This window comes from Pogoniulus pusillus, chromosome 10, assembly GCF_015220805.1.
Source record: "Pogoniulus pusillus isolate bPogPus1 chromosome 10, bPogPus1.pri, whole genome shotgun sequence".
NCBI classification, from domain to species: Eukaryota; Metazoa; Chordata; class Aves; order Piciformes; family Lybiidae; genus Pogoniulus; species Pogoniulus pusillus.
The window spans coordinates 22,785,368-22,803,216 of NC_087273.1; the positions used below are offsets into that span (position 1 = coordinate 22,785,368).

The window sequence follows — 17,849 nt, forward strand, 5'->3', positions numbered from 1 at the left end:
GAAAGGAAAGGAAAGGAAAGGAAAGGAAAGGAAAGGAAAGGAAAGGAAAGGAAAGGAAAGGAAAGGAAAGGAAAGGAAAGGAAAGGAAAGGAAAGGAAAGGAAAGGAAAGGAAAGGAAAGGAAAGGAAAGGAAAGGAAAGGTCCTCTGTCTTCCTAACCCTGACTTCAACAAAGCTTTCTCTTGTGAGTCATAGAAAAAAGGTGTATGTATCTTCATCTCATTATGCATCCCTAGCTGTTTTGTTGGGTAAAGGCTTTGGGTGAGACTGGTACTAGTTAGAGAAGTAGAAGTCAGAGGCAAACAATTAAGGTGTATAACTCTTCCTAAGGGCTAAAGGGGATTGAAGCAAACTAATAGTGGAAACAATGCTTTGGAGTAAAAAAGTGTAGTGAATTGATACTGCTGACAGAGATATAATTTATGTCCCAGTCAAAACCCTTTCCACTTCTTCCTCTTTTTCTTAAATAACTTGGATCCTCCTTTGTCTATATTTATTCACTGAAAATGGGGATAGCAAATCACAGAAAGATTGTATTGTTAAGATCTTATGATGGACTGTGTTGAAATAGTACCACAGGACTCGCGTGGGGGGCAGGAAGATGCAAATAAGGTAACAGAGAAGATGGAGCCAGGCTGTCTTTGTCTTCAAAGGATTCAAATGGAGAACAGAAACTACACACTGCATGCATTCAGAATCATCTTGTGAAGATGCATTTTATGAAAATCAAGAAAAAAAGAAGCCTAGCAAAGGATGTCCTTTTGCTGTTACCATGTGGTTTCTTTTCACATTTATCCTCTGTGTAAAAAAGGTCTTTAATTTAGAGCAGGGGTCCTCAAACTTTTTAACCAGGGGGCTGGTCCACTATCCCTCAGACACTGTCAGGGGCCGGACTATACTTTGTTAGGGGCCAGAATATAGTTTGGTTCCAGCCCAGTCCCGGTGAGTGCTTGAGGGCTGCGGAGACCAGTGAGCAGATTAAGTGGCAGGAAGTGGCTGCTTTGTTTCCCCCCCAGCACCCGTCGGGGAGGGTATGGGGGTGTTCTGTAAACACCGGTGGGCCGGATTGAGGACCCCGGGGGGCTATATCTGGCCTGCGGGCTGTAGTTTGAGGACCCCTGGTTTAGAGCCACAGTTCGCTCCTGTTACTAAACAGAAAATATTCAGATTTACTCGTTCAGCAGAGATTCTTCCATTTGAACAATTACAAGTATTTTTTCTTTTATCTCCTTTCCAGTTTTCTTAGCAGCATGCAAGGACACTCTAGAGAAGCAGTATCAGGCAACAGTCTGGGCTTTCATGCTGCTTTCTAAGCTTGATAGGGATGATCAGTCTAAGAGTAGACAATTTCAAGAATACTATCTCACATACTCCTTTGTCTCCCCACAATGAGATATGACAGAAACAACTCAGCATATATAAAGCTTCACTATCTACTAACTAGTCATGCCGTTATCATACCGAGGCTCTCAAGTACACCATCTCCTTATGCTCACTCAGTAATTCCCCACCTAGAGAAATGCTAGGTGCAGGGGCTGGTTTTGAATGCCTAGTGCCACTTAACCAAAAGGAAGCAAAGATCCAGTTTGTAATGGCATTTCTTGCCAGTTTGAAACACCAAGGTATCACTTATTGCAAGCCAGTGTAGTTTGCCACATTGCTATCTCCCTGCTTACCAGACATTTACAGTGCATTTGGAAAGTAACTTGAACCAATGACATTAGTGACCGTTCAACAGGAATATTCACAGCAATCTTTTTGTCTTTGTAATCCTGTACATTCTAATGTTCTGGTCCATCTGCCATCTCTGGCTTCCTGAAATCAATGCTACATCTATAGCTAAAATCAATAGTGAATAATCACTTCCAGCAGTTTTTAGGTAGCTATTGGGAAGATGGCAAAAAATCCCAGTAAGCAAGTTAGTAACACTTATTTCCCTGAGTCATCAAAATTAATATAATGAGTGGATATTCTTCTACAAGCATTAGTGTTAAGTAACTCCAAATTGCTGGACCATCTCTGTACAGACATTCTTAGCTGGAATTGGAAGTGCTGCACTTCTCCACCTGCATACTGTTTCACACAAAAGTAAAAAGTAACAGATAGAAAAAAAAAATAAAAGGATTAATATTTGAAGAATGACAAAGATCACTTGCTTAATAACTTTCAATAAAGATTTATTTCACATAGATTAAATAAAGTAGAAATTATCTCACATTGTTGCTTAACAGCCAACAACTTTTTGCTGTAGGGAGACGGTAGGACTTTTCAGAGTAATCTGATCAAACTGATCGGGCAAGAGCATTCTGTGAAATGCTGTAGCTACTTTTTGTTTCCCAACGCCTATATACCAGTGTTCCAGTTCTCCCAGTGCTCAGTTTCCATCAGAGAAACTGAGGGCACCATATAAGACACAAAAAGCAACTACTTTAAGAAATTTACCCACTACAGGTATTGCACAGTCCCTTTTGCCATGTAACAATGAAGAGTAATATGCATTCAACCAGCTGTGTTTATATACAAATGTATACATCACTTGATAGATTTGTCAATATTTAACGTATTTACTCCATAACTCCACTCCTGTGAGGTTAGAATACATAGAGAAAAGAGACACTAAATCCTTCAAGACAATGCTGAAAGACTACACTAGAAGGAGGAAATTTCACTTGGCCACTGTCAGGTCCTGGCTATTAATCTAGGTCTAGTTAAGCAACTTAATATAACATCACTGAAGAAAATGAAACTTTCACTGAATCTCTTCTTATATTAATTCAAGGGAAGTGGATGAGACAGTGGGCAGATGCCATAATAAAAACAGTCATCAAATTGCATTATAGATTACTGGAGGAACATACACTGAGAAGTGTATGTTAGGTTTTTTTCTTGAGAAATGGGTAAAGAAAGATGTTTGAAGTCTAGACCTCACTTCACTCTGTCTGGGTTGAAAGGAGTGAGCTAGAACATGCTAAGGTAGGCTCCTAGACAAAGGTGAATCTATCTAAGCAAGGTTCTCAATCTTGAGAGGCAAAACACACCCATATGCAACACTGCAGAAGAGCCTTCCTTAGGCAAACCAAAATGTTTACATCCTCTATCTTTGGCAGATGATTTCTGTTGTAGCAATTTGTCTATTACACATAAGCATGAAGTGGCATGGCAGGCAAGCAGGCTTAAGCTTGCTCCCTTCATGACAGGAGTTTTAGGAGGCATGGCAAGTATATGTGGATACCAAGGGAACTTTTGCAGGGGATACAACCATAGCAAGATAGTTCTGTCAGCTTCAGGCTCCAGGCAAAAGAGGCTACATGAAAAAGCAAGTTGGGAAATGGGAGCTGGTAGCTGAAATGATGACCATTTGTCAAAAAATAGTTATGATGGTTTGATGGCTTTTTTTCAGCCCATGAAACACAAGAGGAAAAAAATGTTTCAGAGTGAAAAATAAATTAGTAAGGAAAGTGCAGTTTTTCATTGGAGGCAGAAAACACCAAATTGGGAGGTATTACTGGGTAAGAGGTCTCAAGGGCATGCAATTTAATAAATGTTTCAGGTGACATTCTACCTGTTCACCTCTGCTTCTTACCTCTTTTCCCTCTTTCAGCTCCCAAGCTGACTTTGAAGAATTAAATGTGGAAAAGTTGTAAAATTACTCTGCAATTATCTACTGAATTTATGAAGAACACTTCACAGAGCTCTTCTTCCCATCAGAACAACAAGAAAAACTTAATATTTGCACAGATGGCCTGTCATGGATTGAGTTGAATCTGCTGATGTGTATTTGATGCCATGCTGCCATCATGCCAGCTTCAAAATGAGGGCTGGCTTGAGGAAAATATCACAGAGGCTTGTAGTTCAGATTGCAACAGGAGAGGCATCCTGTTCCTGTTGGTCCTTCTGGTTTCTGGTTTTGAGGCGTTGGGATTTTCTGCTGAGCTGGCTGCTGCATACATGGGTGAAGGGAATCACTTTATTGCTGCCTTCTGCTGCTGTTTTTACTTTTGCTAAGGTATCATCTTACTAAACTCCTTATCTCAACCCAGAGGGTTTTTTGTGTTATTTTCCCTTCTGCTTCTGTAGGGGTAGGGACGCTTGTGAGAGCTTGTGTTAACCCAAGACAAGATCCCTTGTAGCAGAGCTGGTGACTTTTTTAAATCCTGCAATGGAAGAGACCACATAGCTGTGCGCTTTGACATAATTTGCAAGAAAACTGCTTTTATTGTGTGTGTGTGTGTGTTATTATTGCTCCCTTATGGCTGTTCCATCTCCTCTTTGGCACTCAAACCATGTTGGAACCTCATAGAGTCCTACGCAAGGTTTTGATAAAAAAGATGGCTTAGTTTAACTCCTGATCTTAACTGGGACTTTTTGGTGCTGCAGTGCAAATAACCTAATATATAATGACACACATGCTACTACACAGGACAGGCAGCTTGTGTGAAAAGAATAAAGATACCCTCTCAAGTAATTTCAAGAACCATTTACTATCAATAGTAGTTTAAAAAACAGCTTTACAGAAGGAAATAATTTTCATGGGAAGTACATGGTGCAGCTTAAGGGAGAAAATTTAATGTAGTTTTAGCACCCAAAAATAAGTATTGAAATTTCAAAACTGTAGTTTTAAACTGTATCATTAAATGTTCCATGAAAAATCTGAAGAAAAAAATAAAGCTTTTGCATGATTATTGGTGCTTGGAGTCTGCAAGTCTCTCTTCTTTAATCATTTTAATCACCACTTAGAGCAAATCAACTAAACCAGTAATTAAACTGCCAATTAAACATGTACTACACAAAGCAAATTTATTTCAAATGTAATACTCTAAACCAGTGATATCCTACAACAATCACAAAGAAACATTTAAAGGAAAAAGCAATAGCAAATGAACTTTCCTAATTATTTCTCTCACATCTTATCACTTCTAATCCTCCAAGTGTTCTATACCATATCTATTGGGACAAGAGGCTGTCAAAAACGCTGCTATCCCTGAAAGTGCAATCATAGTTTCATTTTATGTTCCTCAGTTTAATAAAATGCTTTCATTCAATCTTGTGCATCGCACTGAATGTTTTACTCAAGTATGAACCTGAGATTGTGGCTATTTCCTGTTGGTATGACTGACCTCATGTATGTTTGTGTTTAGTGGAACAATATTTTTAGCTCTGTTAATTAAACACCAATAACAGTGAGAAAGGGACTTCAGTAACAGAAGCAGCTTTCATCCCAAACTCTACACCAGGGATCCTCAAACTACGGCACACAGGCCAGATATGTCTCCCCAACCCAGGGTCCTCAATCTGGCCCACCAGTATTTACAGAACCACTCCACTGGGGGTTGGCGGGGAAACCATGCAGCTGCAGATGACTTCCTGCCACTTAATCCATGCATCAGCCTCCACAGTCCCCAAGCACCCACCGGGACTGGGCTGGAACCAGCGCCTTGACCTGCCCCTGCCATGTGGCACCTCTCAGCTACAAACCGCCCCGTCCTACTCTCCTCCTCCTCCTCTCCTACAGGAAAGTTTGCCAAACTATGAATGATTTGGAGGTGGACTGGGGTAAACTATTCAGTGTGACAATCGATGGTGCTCCTGCATGGTGAGGTCCATGAAAGGAGTGGTTGTACGCATTAACAAGGAGATGGACAAACACAACCATTCACATCCAATAGCCATACACTGCATCACCCACCAACAAGCACTGTGTTGTAAACCACTGAAGCTGGACTCTGTCATGAAAATTCTGGTTTCTTGTGTTAACTTCATTAGAGCTCATGCACTAAACTACAGACAGTTTCAGGAATTTCTGTCTGAGCTAAATGTTGCCTATGAAGATATTCTGTACCACACAGAAGTCCATTGGCTGAGTTGAGGGAGAGTTTTGAAATGATTTTATGACTTACTTCCACAGGTTTATGATTTTATGCTTTCTAAACACAAAGAAGTACCAGAGCTCAAAGATGCAGAATGGAAATGGCACCTTGCGTTTCTGACAGATGTAACAGAGCTACTCAACAATTTCATTGTCCAACTTCAAGGAAAGGGGAAGCTCATCTGTGATATGTATTCACATGTGAAAGCATTTCAAGTCAAATTAGACCTGCTCACTAACCAAGTAAAGGAGGAAAACTTCTGCCATCTCCCCACAACTCAAAACCTGTCTGCAGAAAAAAAAGTAGTTGCATTCCCAAACAAAACACGTATGGACGTACTAAAAATGTTGCAAGAGGAGTTTCAAAATAGATTTAAAGAGCTTAGCCTCCATGAACAGGACATACAGCTTTTTCAGAATTCATTTTCTGTTGACATTGAAACTGTTGATCTGAGTTACCAAATGGAATTGGTCAAACTACAGACTTGTGACTCTCTGAAAGCTGCATTCAAATCAGGCAGCCTTACTAATTTCTATGCATGTCTCCCCTCAGACACATATCATAATCTCAGGGACCATGCACTCAAAATTGCATGTAAGGTGAAGACCCTGTAGTCTAGGATGTCTTTCTCTGTTAACTGTAAAATACATCTATGATTCTACAACATCAATTACTGCACAGAGTCCAACAAAAACATGGTGTCCATGCACTCTCCTGTGACCGTGATGATCGTCTGCATCTTTTGGTCTTTTGAACAAATGACTTACTGTCACTTTCTTAGCAGCAGAGGTAGCAGCAGGAAAAGCTTTTTGGGGTTGTTAGATAAAGCCTGGGTTGTTAGCTTGGTAAACAAACTAATGCTACTAGCAAAGCTCTAACAGGTTCATTATCTTTCTGATTTTAGTATTATTGATTTGTAGCTGTGTTATTTATTCCTGTGTTGAACAGAGCCTGCATGAAATTGCAGATCAAGTCTGGGTTGCTCAAAAAGAGAAAGTGGGACAGATTTCTTGCTAACAGAGGACATGAATTGATAACCACGAGCAACCCGTGTTGTGAAGTGTCCTTGGGCCCATCCCGGAAGCAGGAACTAAGATGGTGAAAACACCCCCCTACATGCAGTTGCGAGGAGGCAGGGTCTGCTGGCCACAGGAGGCTGATCCTACAAGTTGTTTATATAAATTTAACCTATCTGTACCTCACACATAGCCTTAAGCCTATCTGTATCTTTCACATGTACCAATCTTAGTTAAGCTAGCTATGCATGCCTCTTCCAAGTTAGCTTATAAATTGCTGTATCATAGCAATAAAGGAGATTATTGGAGAACAATCATATAAACATATTGGTGTCACAATTGTTACTCTGGGGTGCAGCGCCAGCATTTGGCTACTATGTGCTTTGCATTGTGGTAGCACTTCTCAGCTTGCCTTTCTACTGCTTTTAGTGGTATATTGTGCAGAGATACAAAGAAACAATACCTAAACTTCAGAAGGAACCATTATGGACAAAACAGTTAATGAGAATAAAGAACTTACTGTGCATATGCTTAAAATATAAACATAACACTAGTTAGGGAAAGATAGAAACATACCTGTGAAAAACCAATCACCTCTCCATGTTCATCAAGCACATTAAAATTAATGATTGGACCCTGGGCATCAGGATTGCTGAAATCTGTATTGCTGTAAATACGCACTACAGGAGCCCCATTGGCATATTTTAAGGTACACAGCACAGTGTAGGTGTAGTGAGCTAATGTAAAGGTATGTTGTTTTATTTTCTCCATTCCACCTACAAAAAAAAAAAAAAAAAAAAAAAAAAAAAGAAAGAAAGAAAAAAAAAGTGCATGTACATGTCAGAAGCCTTATTTTTATGGACAAATATAAAAATGTTGATTTTTCAGAACGGTATACCTGGGAGGTAACTAGCACAAAATTGATAGTTTTGGGTTGTTTTAAATGAGTATATAGATTCGAAAAGTTTCTTTCCTCATACAAAAGCTTCAGAGGAACTGCTGCACTAAGGATTTATTTACAATTAGTGTACTGTAGAAATCCGCAGCTTCACTGAGACAGATTTTAACAGATTATAACATTGATAGTTTTTGGCTATACATTTCACCAAGATGTTCCAGCACAATTGAAAGGTAACTTTTGCTCCTGTCATGAGATGAGCTGAATTTGCTGCTGATATTCAATACCATGCTGCTGTCATGCTAGCTTTAAAATGAAAGTGCTGGCTAGAGCAAAGAGTTATGGGGCTGAAGTTCAGATTGCAATATGAAAGGCTTCCTGTTCAGGTTGCTGCTTTCAGTTTCTGGGGTTGAGTTGTTTTTTTCTGCTGGGCAGGCTGCAGGTCGGGGGTGTGGAGGTGGTTGCTGGCTTCTGCTGCTGCTTCTGCATTTTGCTGCTCTTTCCTGCAAACAGACTAAGGTAATTGTGTATCTTATCATCTCATTAAATGCTCTTAATCTCAACCCAGAGAGAGTTTTTACATTACTTTCCCTCCCATCTGTCTGTAGAGGGGAGGGTGAGAGCAGGCTGTATTAATCCAGGATTTGGCACTGGAGATTGTAGGAATGAGGCAGCAGTCCTAACAAGGCACAGAAAAAAATTGTAATGCCTAAGACAAAATAAAAACAATAACATCTTAAATTAAATTACAAAATACAAATGTTAGTCTACATGGTATTTTCTTGAATACTGAAAAACTATCCATCTCTGCTTTTCTTTTCTTCATAGGAAAAAGAAAGATGATGTTATGAATGCCTTATTTACTACACTCATTTTTGCTCCGGAAAAGCTTTTATAGAATCATAGAATCAACCAGTTTGGAAGAGACCTCCAACATCATCCAGTCCAACCTAGCACCCAGCCCTAGCCAATCAACTAGACCATGGCCCCATCCAGGCTTTTCTTGAACACCTCCAGGGACAGTGATTCCACCACCTTCCTGGGCAGTCCACTCCAATGGCAAATCACTCTCTCTGTGAAGAACTTCCTCCTAATACAAAGCCTATACCTCCCCCGGTACAACTTGAGACTGTGTCCCCTTGTTCTATTGCTGGCTGCCTGGGAAACGAGACCAACCCCCATCTGGCTACAGCCTCCTTCCAGGTAGTTGTAGACAGCAATGAGGTCACCCCTGAGCTGCCTCTTCTCCAGGCTAAACAACCCCAGCTCCCTCATCTCTCCTCATAGGGTTTGTGTTCCAGACCTCTCACTAGCTTCATCACCCTTCTCTGGACACATTCCAGCACCTCAACATCACACTTGAATTGAGGGGCCCAGAACTGGACACAGTACTCAAGGCGTGGCCTGACCATGCTGAGTACAGGGGAAGAATAACTTTCCTCGTCCTACTGGCCACACTGTTCCTGATGCAGGCCAGGATGCCATTGGCTCTCTTGGCCACCTAGGCACACTGCTGGCTCATCTTCAGCCTACTATCACCAGTATCCCCAGGTCCCTTTCTTCCTGGCTGCTGTCCAGCCACTCTCTCCCCAGCCTGTAGTTCTGCTTGGGGTTGTTGTGACCAAAGTTCAGAACCCCACATCCCCTTGGCCTCTTCCCACCCATCCTTCTGAAGGGCATAGTCCTTCTGCAGGGCTCCCCTACCCTTCAACAGATCCACATCTGCTCCTGGTGTCATCCGCAAACTTACTTAGGATGGACACAATCCTCCTTCGCAGCAGAAGCTTTCACAGAACTTGGACTGGTAAAAGCACAAAGCGGAAATACATTGTCTTTCTTTGCCTTTTCTGTTTCGGTGCCCACCCTCCCACCCCACTTTTGATCTTTTGTTTTGTTTTGGTTGGTTGGTTAGTTTTATGGTGTTTTAGTTGATTGTTTTGATTTGTTGAGGTTGGTTTGGTTGAGGTGGGTGTGATTGTTTGTTTGTTTCTTTTCCCTACATTGAGTAGTTTGGAAAAGAGGGTTGCAGAGATTTCTTGACAGATACCTTTTCTACATGTCTGGTTTCTGAGAAGAGGTTGTGTCTCTATTAGATGTCTCTGTAGAAAAAGCTTCTCATTCTTGTGCTTAGATGATATGTCATAGGATTGTATGTGTCATTGTCACCTCTGGCTTTGGGGTTATTTTGACTCTCTGCAGGAAGCTAAAACATAAATGTCAGATACAAAAACAGCCATTTCAGGCAAAAGGAGAATACATGCTCTAGAAGCTGTGATATTCACTGGCTTAAATTGCTGATAGGAGACAAGTAACTGAGTATGTCAATAAATACAGTATGAGAAAAGGAATAACCCTGACCATATCATAATTTATCACAAGGAACAAGAAAAGTATAAGTAATTTTCAAAGTAGAAACTGAAAAACTATAAATTTTCATCTTTATGGAAGACAATCAGAAGACAACAATATGATCTAAAAGTATTTTAAGAATCACAGGGAGATATCTGAAGGCTCTGGACATATTTAATCCTAATCAAATCTCCACTGCAGACATTTAGAACTTTGGCTGCAAATCCAAAGTGTTTTCTGTTATGCATGAGTTGCACTATAGAGGGAAAATTAGAAAGAATAGTTTCATCAAAAGCTTTTGGAAGCAGAACAGTGGTTTTCTGCCTTAGTTTTAGATGCAGAGTATTTTCTTCAATGTTGAGATACATGAGCATTTCTCTAATTAAAAAGATGTCTGACATTTACTTCCTTTTTTTAAAGTAGGAAACAATGAATATCATAACTGTGCATAGCATACTATATTTATAACTGAGTATCTGGAAAATTCTGCTGTCTGATGTAACTGCCCTTGGACAGAAAACCTGGAATATGCTTGTTGATTTCTGTGCCTTTACTTATAAAAAGCTGTAATTTATGAATGTATATGAAGGAAAAAAATAAGGTATCTTTCTCCTGATATACAGAAAAATTACACCAACTTCTGTTATTTCACTTTTCTTCAAGGTTCTATATTAGGTACTATCTCCTTCAGAAAAGCTAGGATAGCAGACAGTAAAAGCACAGAAATGCATTAGATATAAGGTGGAAGTATATGTTTGGTACTAAAGAGTAACAAGATATTTAATGAGATACTAACACACAAAGCACTTTCAAGGAACATTTCCAGAGGCTAATCAGTACAATTTCTAGATGTTTGCCATGGTAAATTTGGCAAGCATCTCTAGAACATTTTGGGCTGAAAGATGATTTATATTTTCAGAGTCTTTGACAATGAAAGACTGACTACTCAGAGACATGTGAATCGTTGTTTGGTAGAAGAGCCTTGAAATTATGTCCTGGAGTCCTGTACCCCTAAATTCCTCTCCTGCCTGGACTTTGGGGGAAGAGGAAAAGCCGCCTGGTTACCTCTCCCCCCCCACCTGCCCTGCAGCTGTGACGGGGGTGAGCAAAGGGGTCCTGCCTGCACGAGCAGTGCCCGTGCAGTGCCCGCGCTGGAATCAGGCTGGGATTGGCTGTGCGCTTTCATGCCTAAGGTGTGGTAACTCTGCCCTTTGTCTAGCGAAGGTTATAAATATTGGGGTCTTCCTGCCTTTGGGGTTCCCACCTTGGATTTTGTCCCTGCTTGGCCCCTCGTGCTTGCCTGAGAGCTCCCCCACTCTCCCCTCGCCTTGGATGCAGAGAGATCTTCAAAGAACTGCTTTCCTATTGACACCTTTGTAAGCCTAACGACTCTTAATGGTCCACCGGATAGCTGCTGAAAGGTGAACGACAAAGGCAGACCGCACGAGGAAGCCTGACTGTGAGTTATTTTGGCTCAAGTTATTAGTAAGAAAACCGCTATTAATTAATAGCTAAAGCCTTTTCCAACTTCTGACTTCCAAAATAGTCAGATTATTGATGGTATCCCTGTAGGTAATTCTCATGCGACTGAATCTGCTAATTAAACTAAATTAATCTTTGTATACATATAGTTTTGGGGGCGGGTTTTTGGGAAAATAAAATAACTATTTTTGTATAAATTCCCGACTTGGCCACACATTAATTCCTGCCTCCACAACAAATTATTAAAAAAAAAAAAGGTTCTTTCTCAGCCATTTACCAGAAAGCAGTTGTACAAAGAGAAGTGACTGCCTCATCAGCACCTGAGACACCTGTAATTCTCTGATTCAGAGCTTTTCCAATTGGCAGCAATCTTTTAATGGAAGATTAAACTACTCCTCCTTGTGTTTAATTGAAGAAATCAGTCAGAAATGCCAGTCTCTCTTTCACAAAAATTCATCCAGCTATCATTTCTATATTGTCTTTGGTCATGTTCTTTTGAAGTTGCTTAATCACATTTCATTGTTCATTAATGAGAGGATGACAACCCTCTTAATTATGTATTTTGACAATTCCCAAATGCATAACCTGCAGTTGCTTTGCTGCCTTGCGGCTGGAGAGTGGAAGCAGGGAACACAAAAAACCATTGAAATGAGAGGCTAATCTTGTATATTTATGGTCGAATTGCTACTTATTACCCTCTTGCATTCCTGCATTTTATCTGCTGTCTCCTGCAGAATTCTGGTTTCATGCCCAGTTCTTTAACTCTGAATACTTCAAGATTATTCCCTATCTGTCTGTCTGGAGAAAAAAAAGAAATAGGATACCTTAAGCCTTTTGGATTGGTTGTGGTCTTCATGCCTAGGAAGTGGCAACTTGACCCTTTGTCTAGGAAGGGTATAAATATTGGGGTACTTCCTGCCTTGGGGTTCCTACCTTAGAGTTCTTCCCCCGCCTGGATAGTTCCTGCAGAAAGAGTCCGTCTGTGCTACAAAGGACAAGCTCCTGAGAGACAGGATCGTCCCTGCTTTGGATGGCTTCCCACTATAAGCACTGCCTTTATGCAGCTTGATAGGCCTTAATGAGCCTCGGACCTCTTTTGAAAGAGAGCGAGTGGATAAACATCTGGACTGCCCTTTCTCTCAGACAGGCCTGACTCACGTGTGAGTAAACTTTTGGCTCAGCCTGATTAATAGTGGGGAATACTATGTTTTAGTAGCTTAGCCTTTTCCAACTCCTGACTTCTGAAATAGTCAAATTTATCTATGGTATCCTTGGAAAGATCTTCTCAATCAAACCGAATCTGCCAATTAAAACTAAATTAATTTCTGTATATAGTTTTGGGGGTGGGGTTTTGGAAAATAAAATAAGTCTACTTTTATATATATTCCTGACTCAGCTGCATTAATTCCCTGCCTCCATAACATCACTGCATTATTTAATTAAGGAGAATTTTATGTAGCTGATCTAAAAATTATTTTATAATTAAAACCAATTTATGTGCTCTGTAATTTAGATCAGAGTAAGGCTGATATAGACTAATTAATACCAGTTGAAGTCTAACTAACACCATTCACTGTGTTTATGTGTGTAGGAACACATTCAGCACAAAGGATGCTCTCATTGTTCATGTAATTCTTCCTACGGTAGAAATGTAAGGGCTTCCCTGTCAAAAGGGAAACTCTGTACTTCTGTGGATTATTATGCACATACTACTCTATACAGTCTGCAAAATGCAGAAAGTCAGTGCATTGAATACGCACACATAACTTAACAGTGTCAGCTCTTCACAGAAACTGCGTTGTGTGCATATGCCTGTGTTTGCTAAGTGGTACAATAAGATGAAGTATAAACAGATTTCCTCTTCTGCCTCTTGGGCACTGGATCTGTTCACTGTTTCCTTCATCTCTCTCTGATCTCCTCCACAAAACTGACTGACCAGGGAACTCAAAAGCTTTGCTAATTGTTTTCTGTCTGGGGAGAGAGAGGGTTGTGTTGGTCCTTTCTGGGCTTTCTTTGTTCAGGAGGAAGATTGGATTTCTGTATTGTTTCTAACTTGTATATAATTGCAATACAGAAATGTTATTGTGAATATATGCTTGTACATTTGGCTTTGCGTAACTATAGCTTTATCTTCTAAGCTATCTGTGCTGGTTTAGTAAATTTTAATTGTTTGTGTGTGTATAAGTTCCTAACCCACCATATTTATTTTTGGCAGGCCAACTTACAGCTAACTTGATTGATTTATTAATAATCAATTCTGGAAGCTAAGGTGAAACTATTTTGGGTATACCCATCTATATTATATATTATAAATTGGTTATTTCATCTATGTATCAGTGAATTTGCTGGTATATGTCCTGGAGTCCTGTACCCCTAAATTCCTCTCCTGCCCAGACTTTGGGGTGGAAAGGGGAAAAGCCGCCTGGTTTCCCCCCACCCTCGCCTGCCCTGCAGCCATGAAGGGGGGGAGGACTGCCCCGTGAAGGGGGGGGTGACTGCCCCGTGAGTTCCCGCGCTGGAGCCAGGCCGGGATTGGACGTGCACTTTCGCGCCTAAGGTGTGGTAACTCTGCCCTTTGTCTAGCGAAGGTTAGAAATATTGGGGGTCTTCCCGCCTTTGGGGTTCCTGCTTTGGATTTTGCCCGTGCCTGGACGTATGTGTCTGCCTGAGCTCACACACTCTCCTCGGCTGGACTGAAGAGACCTTCAGGAATTCACTTTCCTACTGACACCTGTGTGTGCCTAACGACCCTTAACGACCCTTAACGATTCACCTGCAGTTGCTGGAGGAGGAACACAGACCACACGAGCCAGCCTGAGTGAGTTATTTGCCTTAGCTTAATTTAGTAAGAAACCGCTATTAATTAATAGCCGACGCCTTTCCAACTTCTGACTTCCAATATAGTCAGATTATTGATGGTATCCGTGTAGATTAATTCTTATGCAACTGAATCTGCTTATCAAACTAAATTAATCTTTGTATATATAGTTGTGGGGGCGGGTTTTTGGGAAAATAAAAAAATAACTATTTTGGATAAATTCCCGACTTGGCCACGAATTAATTCCTGCCCTCCGCAACAGTATATTATACATATCCTATGGAGGGCAGTGAAATTCATGTTTGCAAAGCTTTATAATTACTGTTTTGGTTTTATGGGCTATAATAGTCACAAAAATGCCACCATTAGTGTCCCGTATGAGTATATAGAGTTGGTTCTCCCTGTGAGTGCAGGAGATTTTATGGAACAGCTGGACGATCTGACTCTTAAACGTAGCAACCCTGTACACCTTTTATGTTTAAATCTAGTCTTTGCAGTTGCAGCAATGGAGCTGGCTGCAGCTTCGTGGGTGGAGAAATCACATAATGCCGCTTTAAGAATGCGTTCCTGTCCTTGCAGAAGGTGGAGGAGGTCCAGGTCTGAGCCGAGTGAGATAACGGCAGCAGGAAATGTGGCTCAGAGCTATGCAGGGAGCAGCAAGCTGTTTCAGCCTGTAGCTACGCAAACCCTGGGGGGGAGTAAGTCACAGGCTGCAGTGGTGAGTGGCGCCAGAGAATCCTCTTTGTGAGACAAGCAGATAGAGGCAGCCTGGGGTCATGGCACAGATCCACCCACACATGCGAATTGCCCTGGGTATGGTGCCGTGCTGTCCATAGTGCCAACAGGCACCATTAGCCACTCTATTGAGGTAAAGGGATTTCTGGCCACAGCTTCGCCCACATCTGCCACTGAGGAGGCACAGCCACGTCTGTGTGACCATTATGAGTGAGGCAAGGCCAGTTCCACCTGCGGCAGCTGGAACAGAAACTAGTGCAGCAGACATGGCAGGGTCCACCCAGGGCTGGACTGCTCCCTCGAGGGCTGCAGACTGCCAAACACCATCTGCTTCTGTGGCTGTGGCTAAGGCTGATGCTACCCCAGCCTCGCCTGATGCTAAAACTGCTCCTGTTTCATCACTGAGACAGGCAAAGCAGAAAACAGATAAATCCATCTTAGATGACAGTGATCCAATAGAGGCTACTTCTAAAACTGCAGATTTCTTATCTCCAGCAAAGGGAAAGGCAAAAGATAAACGGTTGATTCTAAGAATAGAGAGGATGCAGGAGAAGGTACATCTGGGCTGGGTACATATGACAAACCAGATGAGACACAGAATCACAGAATTAACCGAGTTGGAAAAGACCTCTGAAATCATCAAGCCCAACCTATCACCTAACCCTTCTAATTAACTAAACCATGGCAGTAAGTGTCTCATCCAGCCTCCACATCCAGGAACAGTGACTCCACCACCTCCCCAGGTAGCCCATTCCAATGCAAAGAATTCTTTCTGTGAAGAACTACTTCCTAACATCCAGCCTGAACCTGCCCTGGTGCAGCTGGAAGCCACTATTTGTGTGGGGGAGTTTGTTCCAGGGATAGTTTTTTTTGTTGCCTTATATTTTAAATACTGCAGAATAGTCATTAATATTTGGATTCTCATTTGTGTTACGAAGAGTCTGAAAACAACTGCTGTGCAGCTAAAAGGGTTTCAAAAGGCTATTTAAAGGCACATGTTAAAAAAGATGAGGGTTCTGAGGAGTTTAGGAATGTCCTTAGAAAACTTTTATTTCCAAACCAAGGGTAAGAAGACGCAGATGATGACAGTGATATCCAGATTTCTAAAGAGCCCAAGAAGGTCAGGCAGGTAAGGAAAGAAACCCAGACAGAGATGGGATAGCAAATTCTGAGTTGGTTAGGGAGATTCAATAATACAGGTGCCAGTGTTTAGACGTAGGCGACAAGTCAGCAAAACAAATAGGGCCACTCACAAAAGAGAGCAGAATTGACAAATACGTAGTAAGTCCTCTAGCAAGTCACCCAGTAGACATGCCTCTTATTGGCTGTGCTACTGAGGTACCCTTCCAGAGGTGATGTGCCCTTCAGTGATGGTCCACAACTGATCACAGAGACAAGCTTTTGAGGGAGTTTGATGTAAAGGAAGTACTTTATGGAGATCATGGTATACAGAACCCTGACAAAGTTCCTGTTGGAAGAGGTCTTTCCTGTTCTTATTAAGCTTGTTCCTCCATCCTATGCTAGTATCTGGCAGGCAGATTTTTGGGGAAAAAAAACAATGATGGAAGGCTTTCTACTGTTGGTGAATTTACTGACCAGATGAGGCAGCTGGAAGACAGTCTGTCACATACTTCAGTAATTTCTCCCATAAAACCTGGCTATAGAGATAAAAGATGGCATGAAAGAGATGTAGGAGGAACTTAAAATCTCCGTATCCAAGTTGGTGAAGAAAAAAGACACCATTCCCTCACCTGCTGAATGCATAAATGTCTCTGCCATCAGAAACAAATGTTGACCTCCCAGAAGGCCATTTCAGCCTAGGAGGCAAATTATACCTAGACATCATCAATCACATGGGACTCTTTGGATACTCCTTCATGAACAATTTGGTGAGAACATGAATAAATGGGATGGTCAAACTACTTCAGTTCTTTTGAAAGGTGTGCAGGAACTGCAGAGTAGCAGAACCAGAGGTAACAATGATGGAAAGGTAGCTACCTCAGTTTCCCAGAACAATTGTAATTGTTCTAACAACTGCAATTATTCCCACCATAACACCAAGCACTGTGTGTACCCTACATGCTGTAATCAGCATTAAGGGATCCCTGCCTCTGGCCAGGAGGAGGAGAGGGATGATAGAGATAACAGAATCTGTTGGAATGTATTCATTAGGTGGCCTGACAGCTCAAGAGTTCAGAAGTGCAGGGCCTTGATTGACACAGGTGCTCAGTGTACCCTATGCCATCAAATTGTAGAGGGACAGAGTAGTATAACTGTGATATGTGGAGATTTGCTTTTGCACAATAAGGTATTCATAAGACTTAATCAGAAAAAATAACAAGGTAGCCAGTGGTTTTGGGAGTTGCCAGGGGTGTTTGTTGACTGAAGCGAAGTAAGGTGAGGTAGTAAAACTGAGAGGATACAAGAGACCCCTTCTGATTGATGGTTAAAGAAAAGACAAGAGGGCAAGTTCATCTTGTAAAGAAGACCAATTGCCACTTTTACCAAATTGGATTCAGGGGTAGGGAATGAAGGGGTTAGGGGTAGTGCTTTAGAAAAGGTAAAGTACATTCATGAATATGTATAAAGCTAATACAATTGTTATCTAGTCTTTATACTAGATAACAGTATTAACTTTATTAGGGTTGTGCCTCTAGCAATTTTTGTTATTTGCTATGCACCCAA

At 41.3% G+C, this 17,849-nt stretch overlaps 1 protein-coding gene across 1 annotated transcript in view; it reads right to left on the bottom strand.

The window, feature by feature from the left end:
- Positions 1 to 17,849, bottom strand: part of MOCOS (molybdenum cofactor sulfurase) — a 205,353-nt gene that overhangs the window by 47,837 nt on the left and 139,667 nt on the right. Inside the window, exon 6 of the mRNA XM_064150359.1 lies at positions 7,459 to 7,658. Coding sequence (XP_064006429.1) covers positions 7,459 to 7,658 — 200 coding nt within the window. The remainder of the gene's footprint in view (positions 1 to 7,458; positions 7,659 to 17,849) is intronic.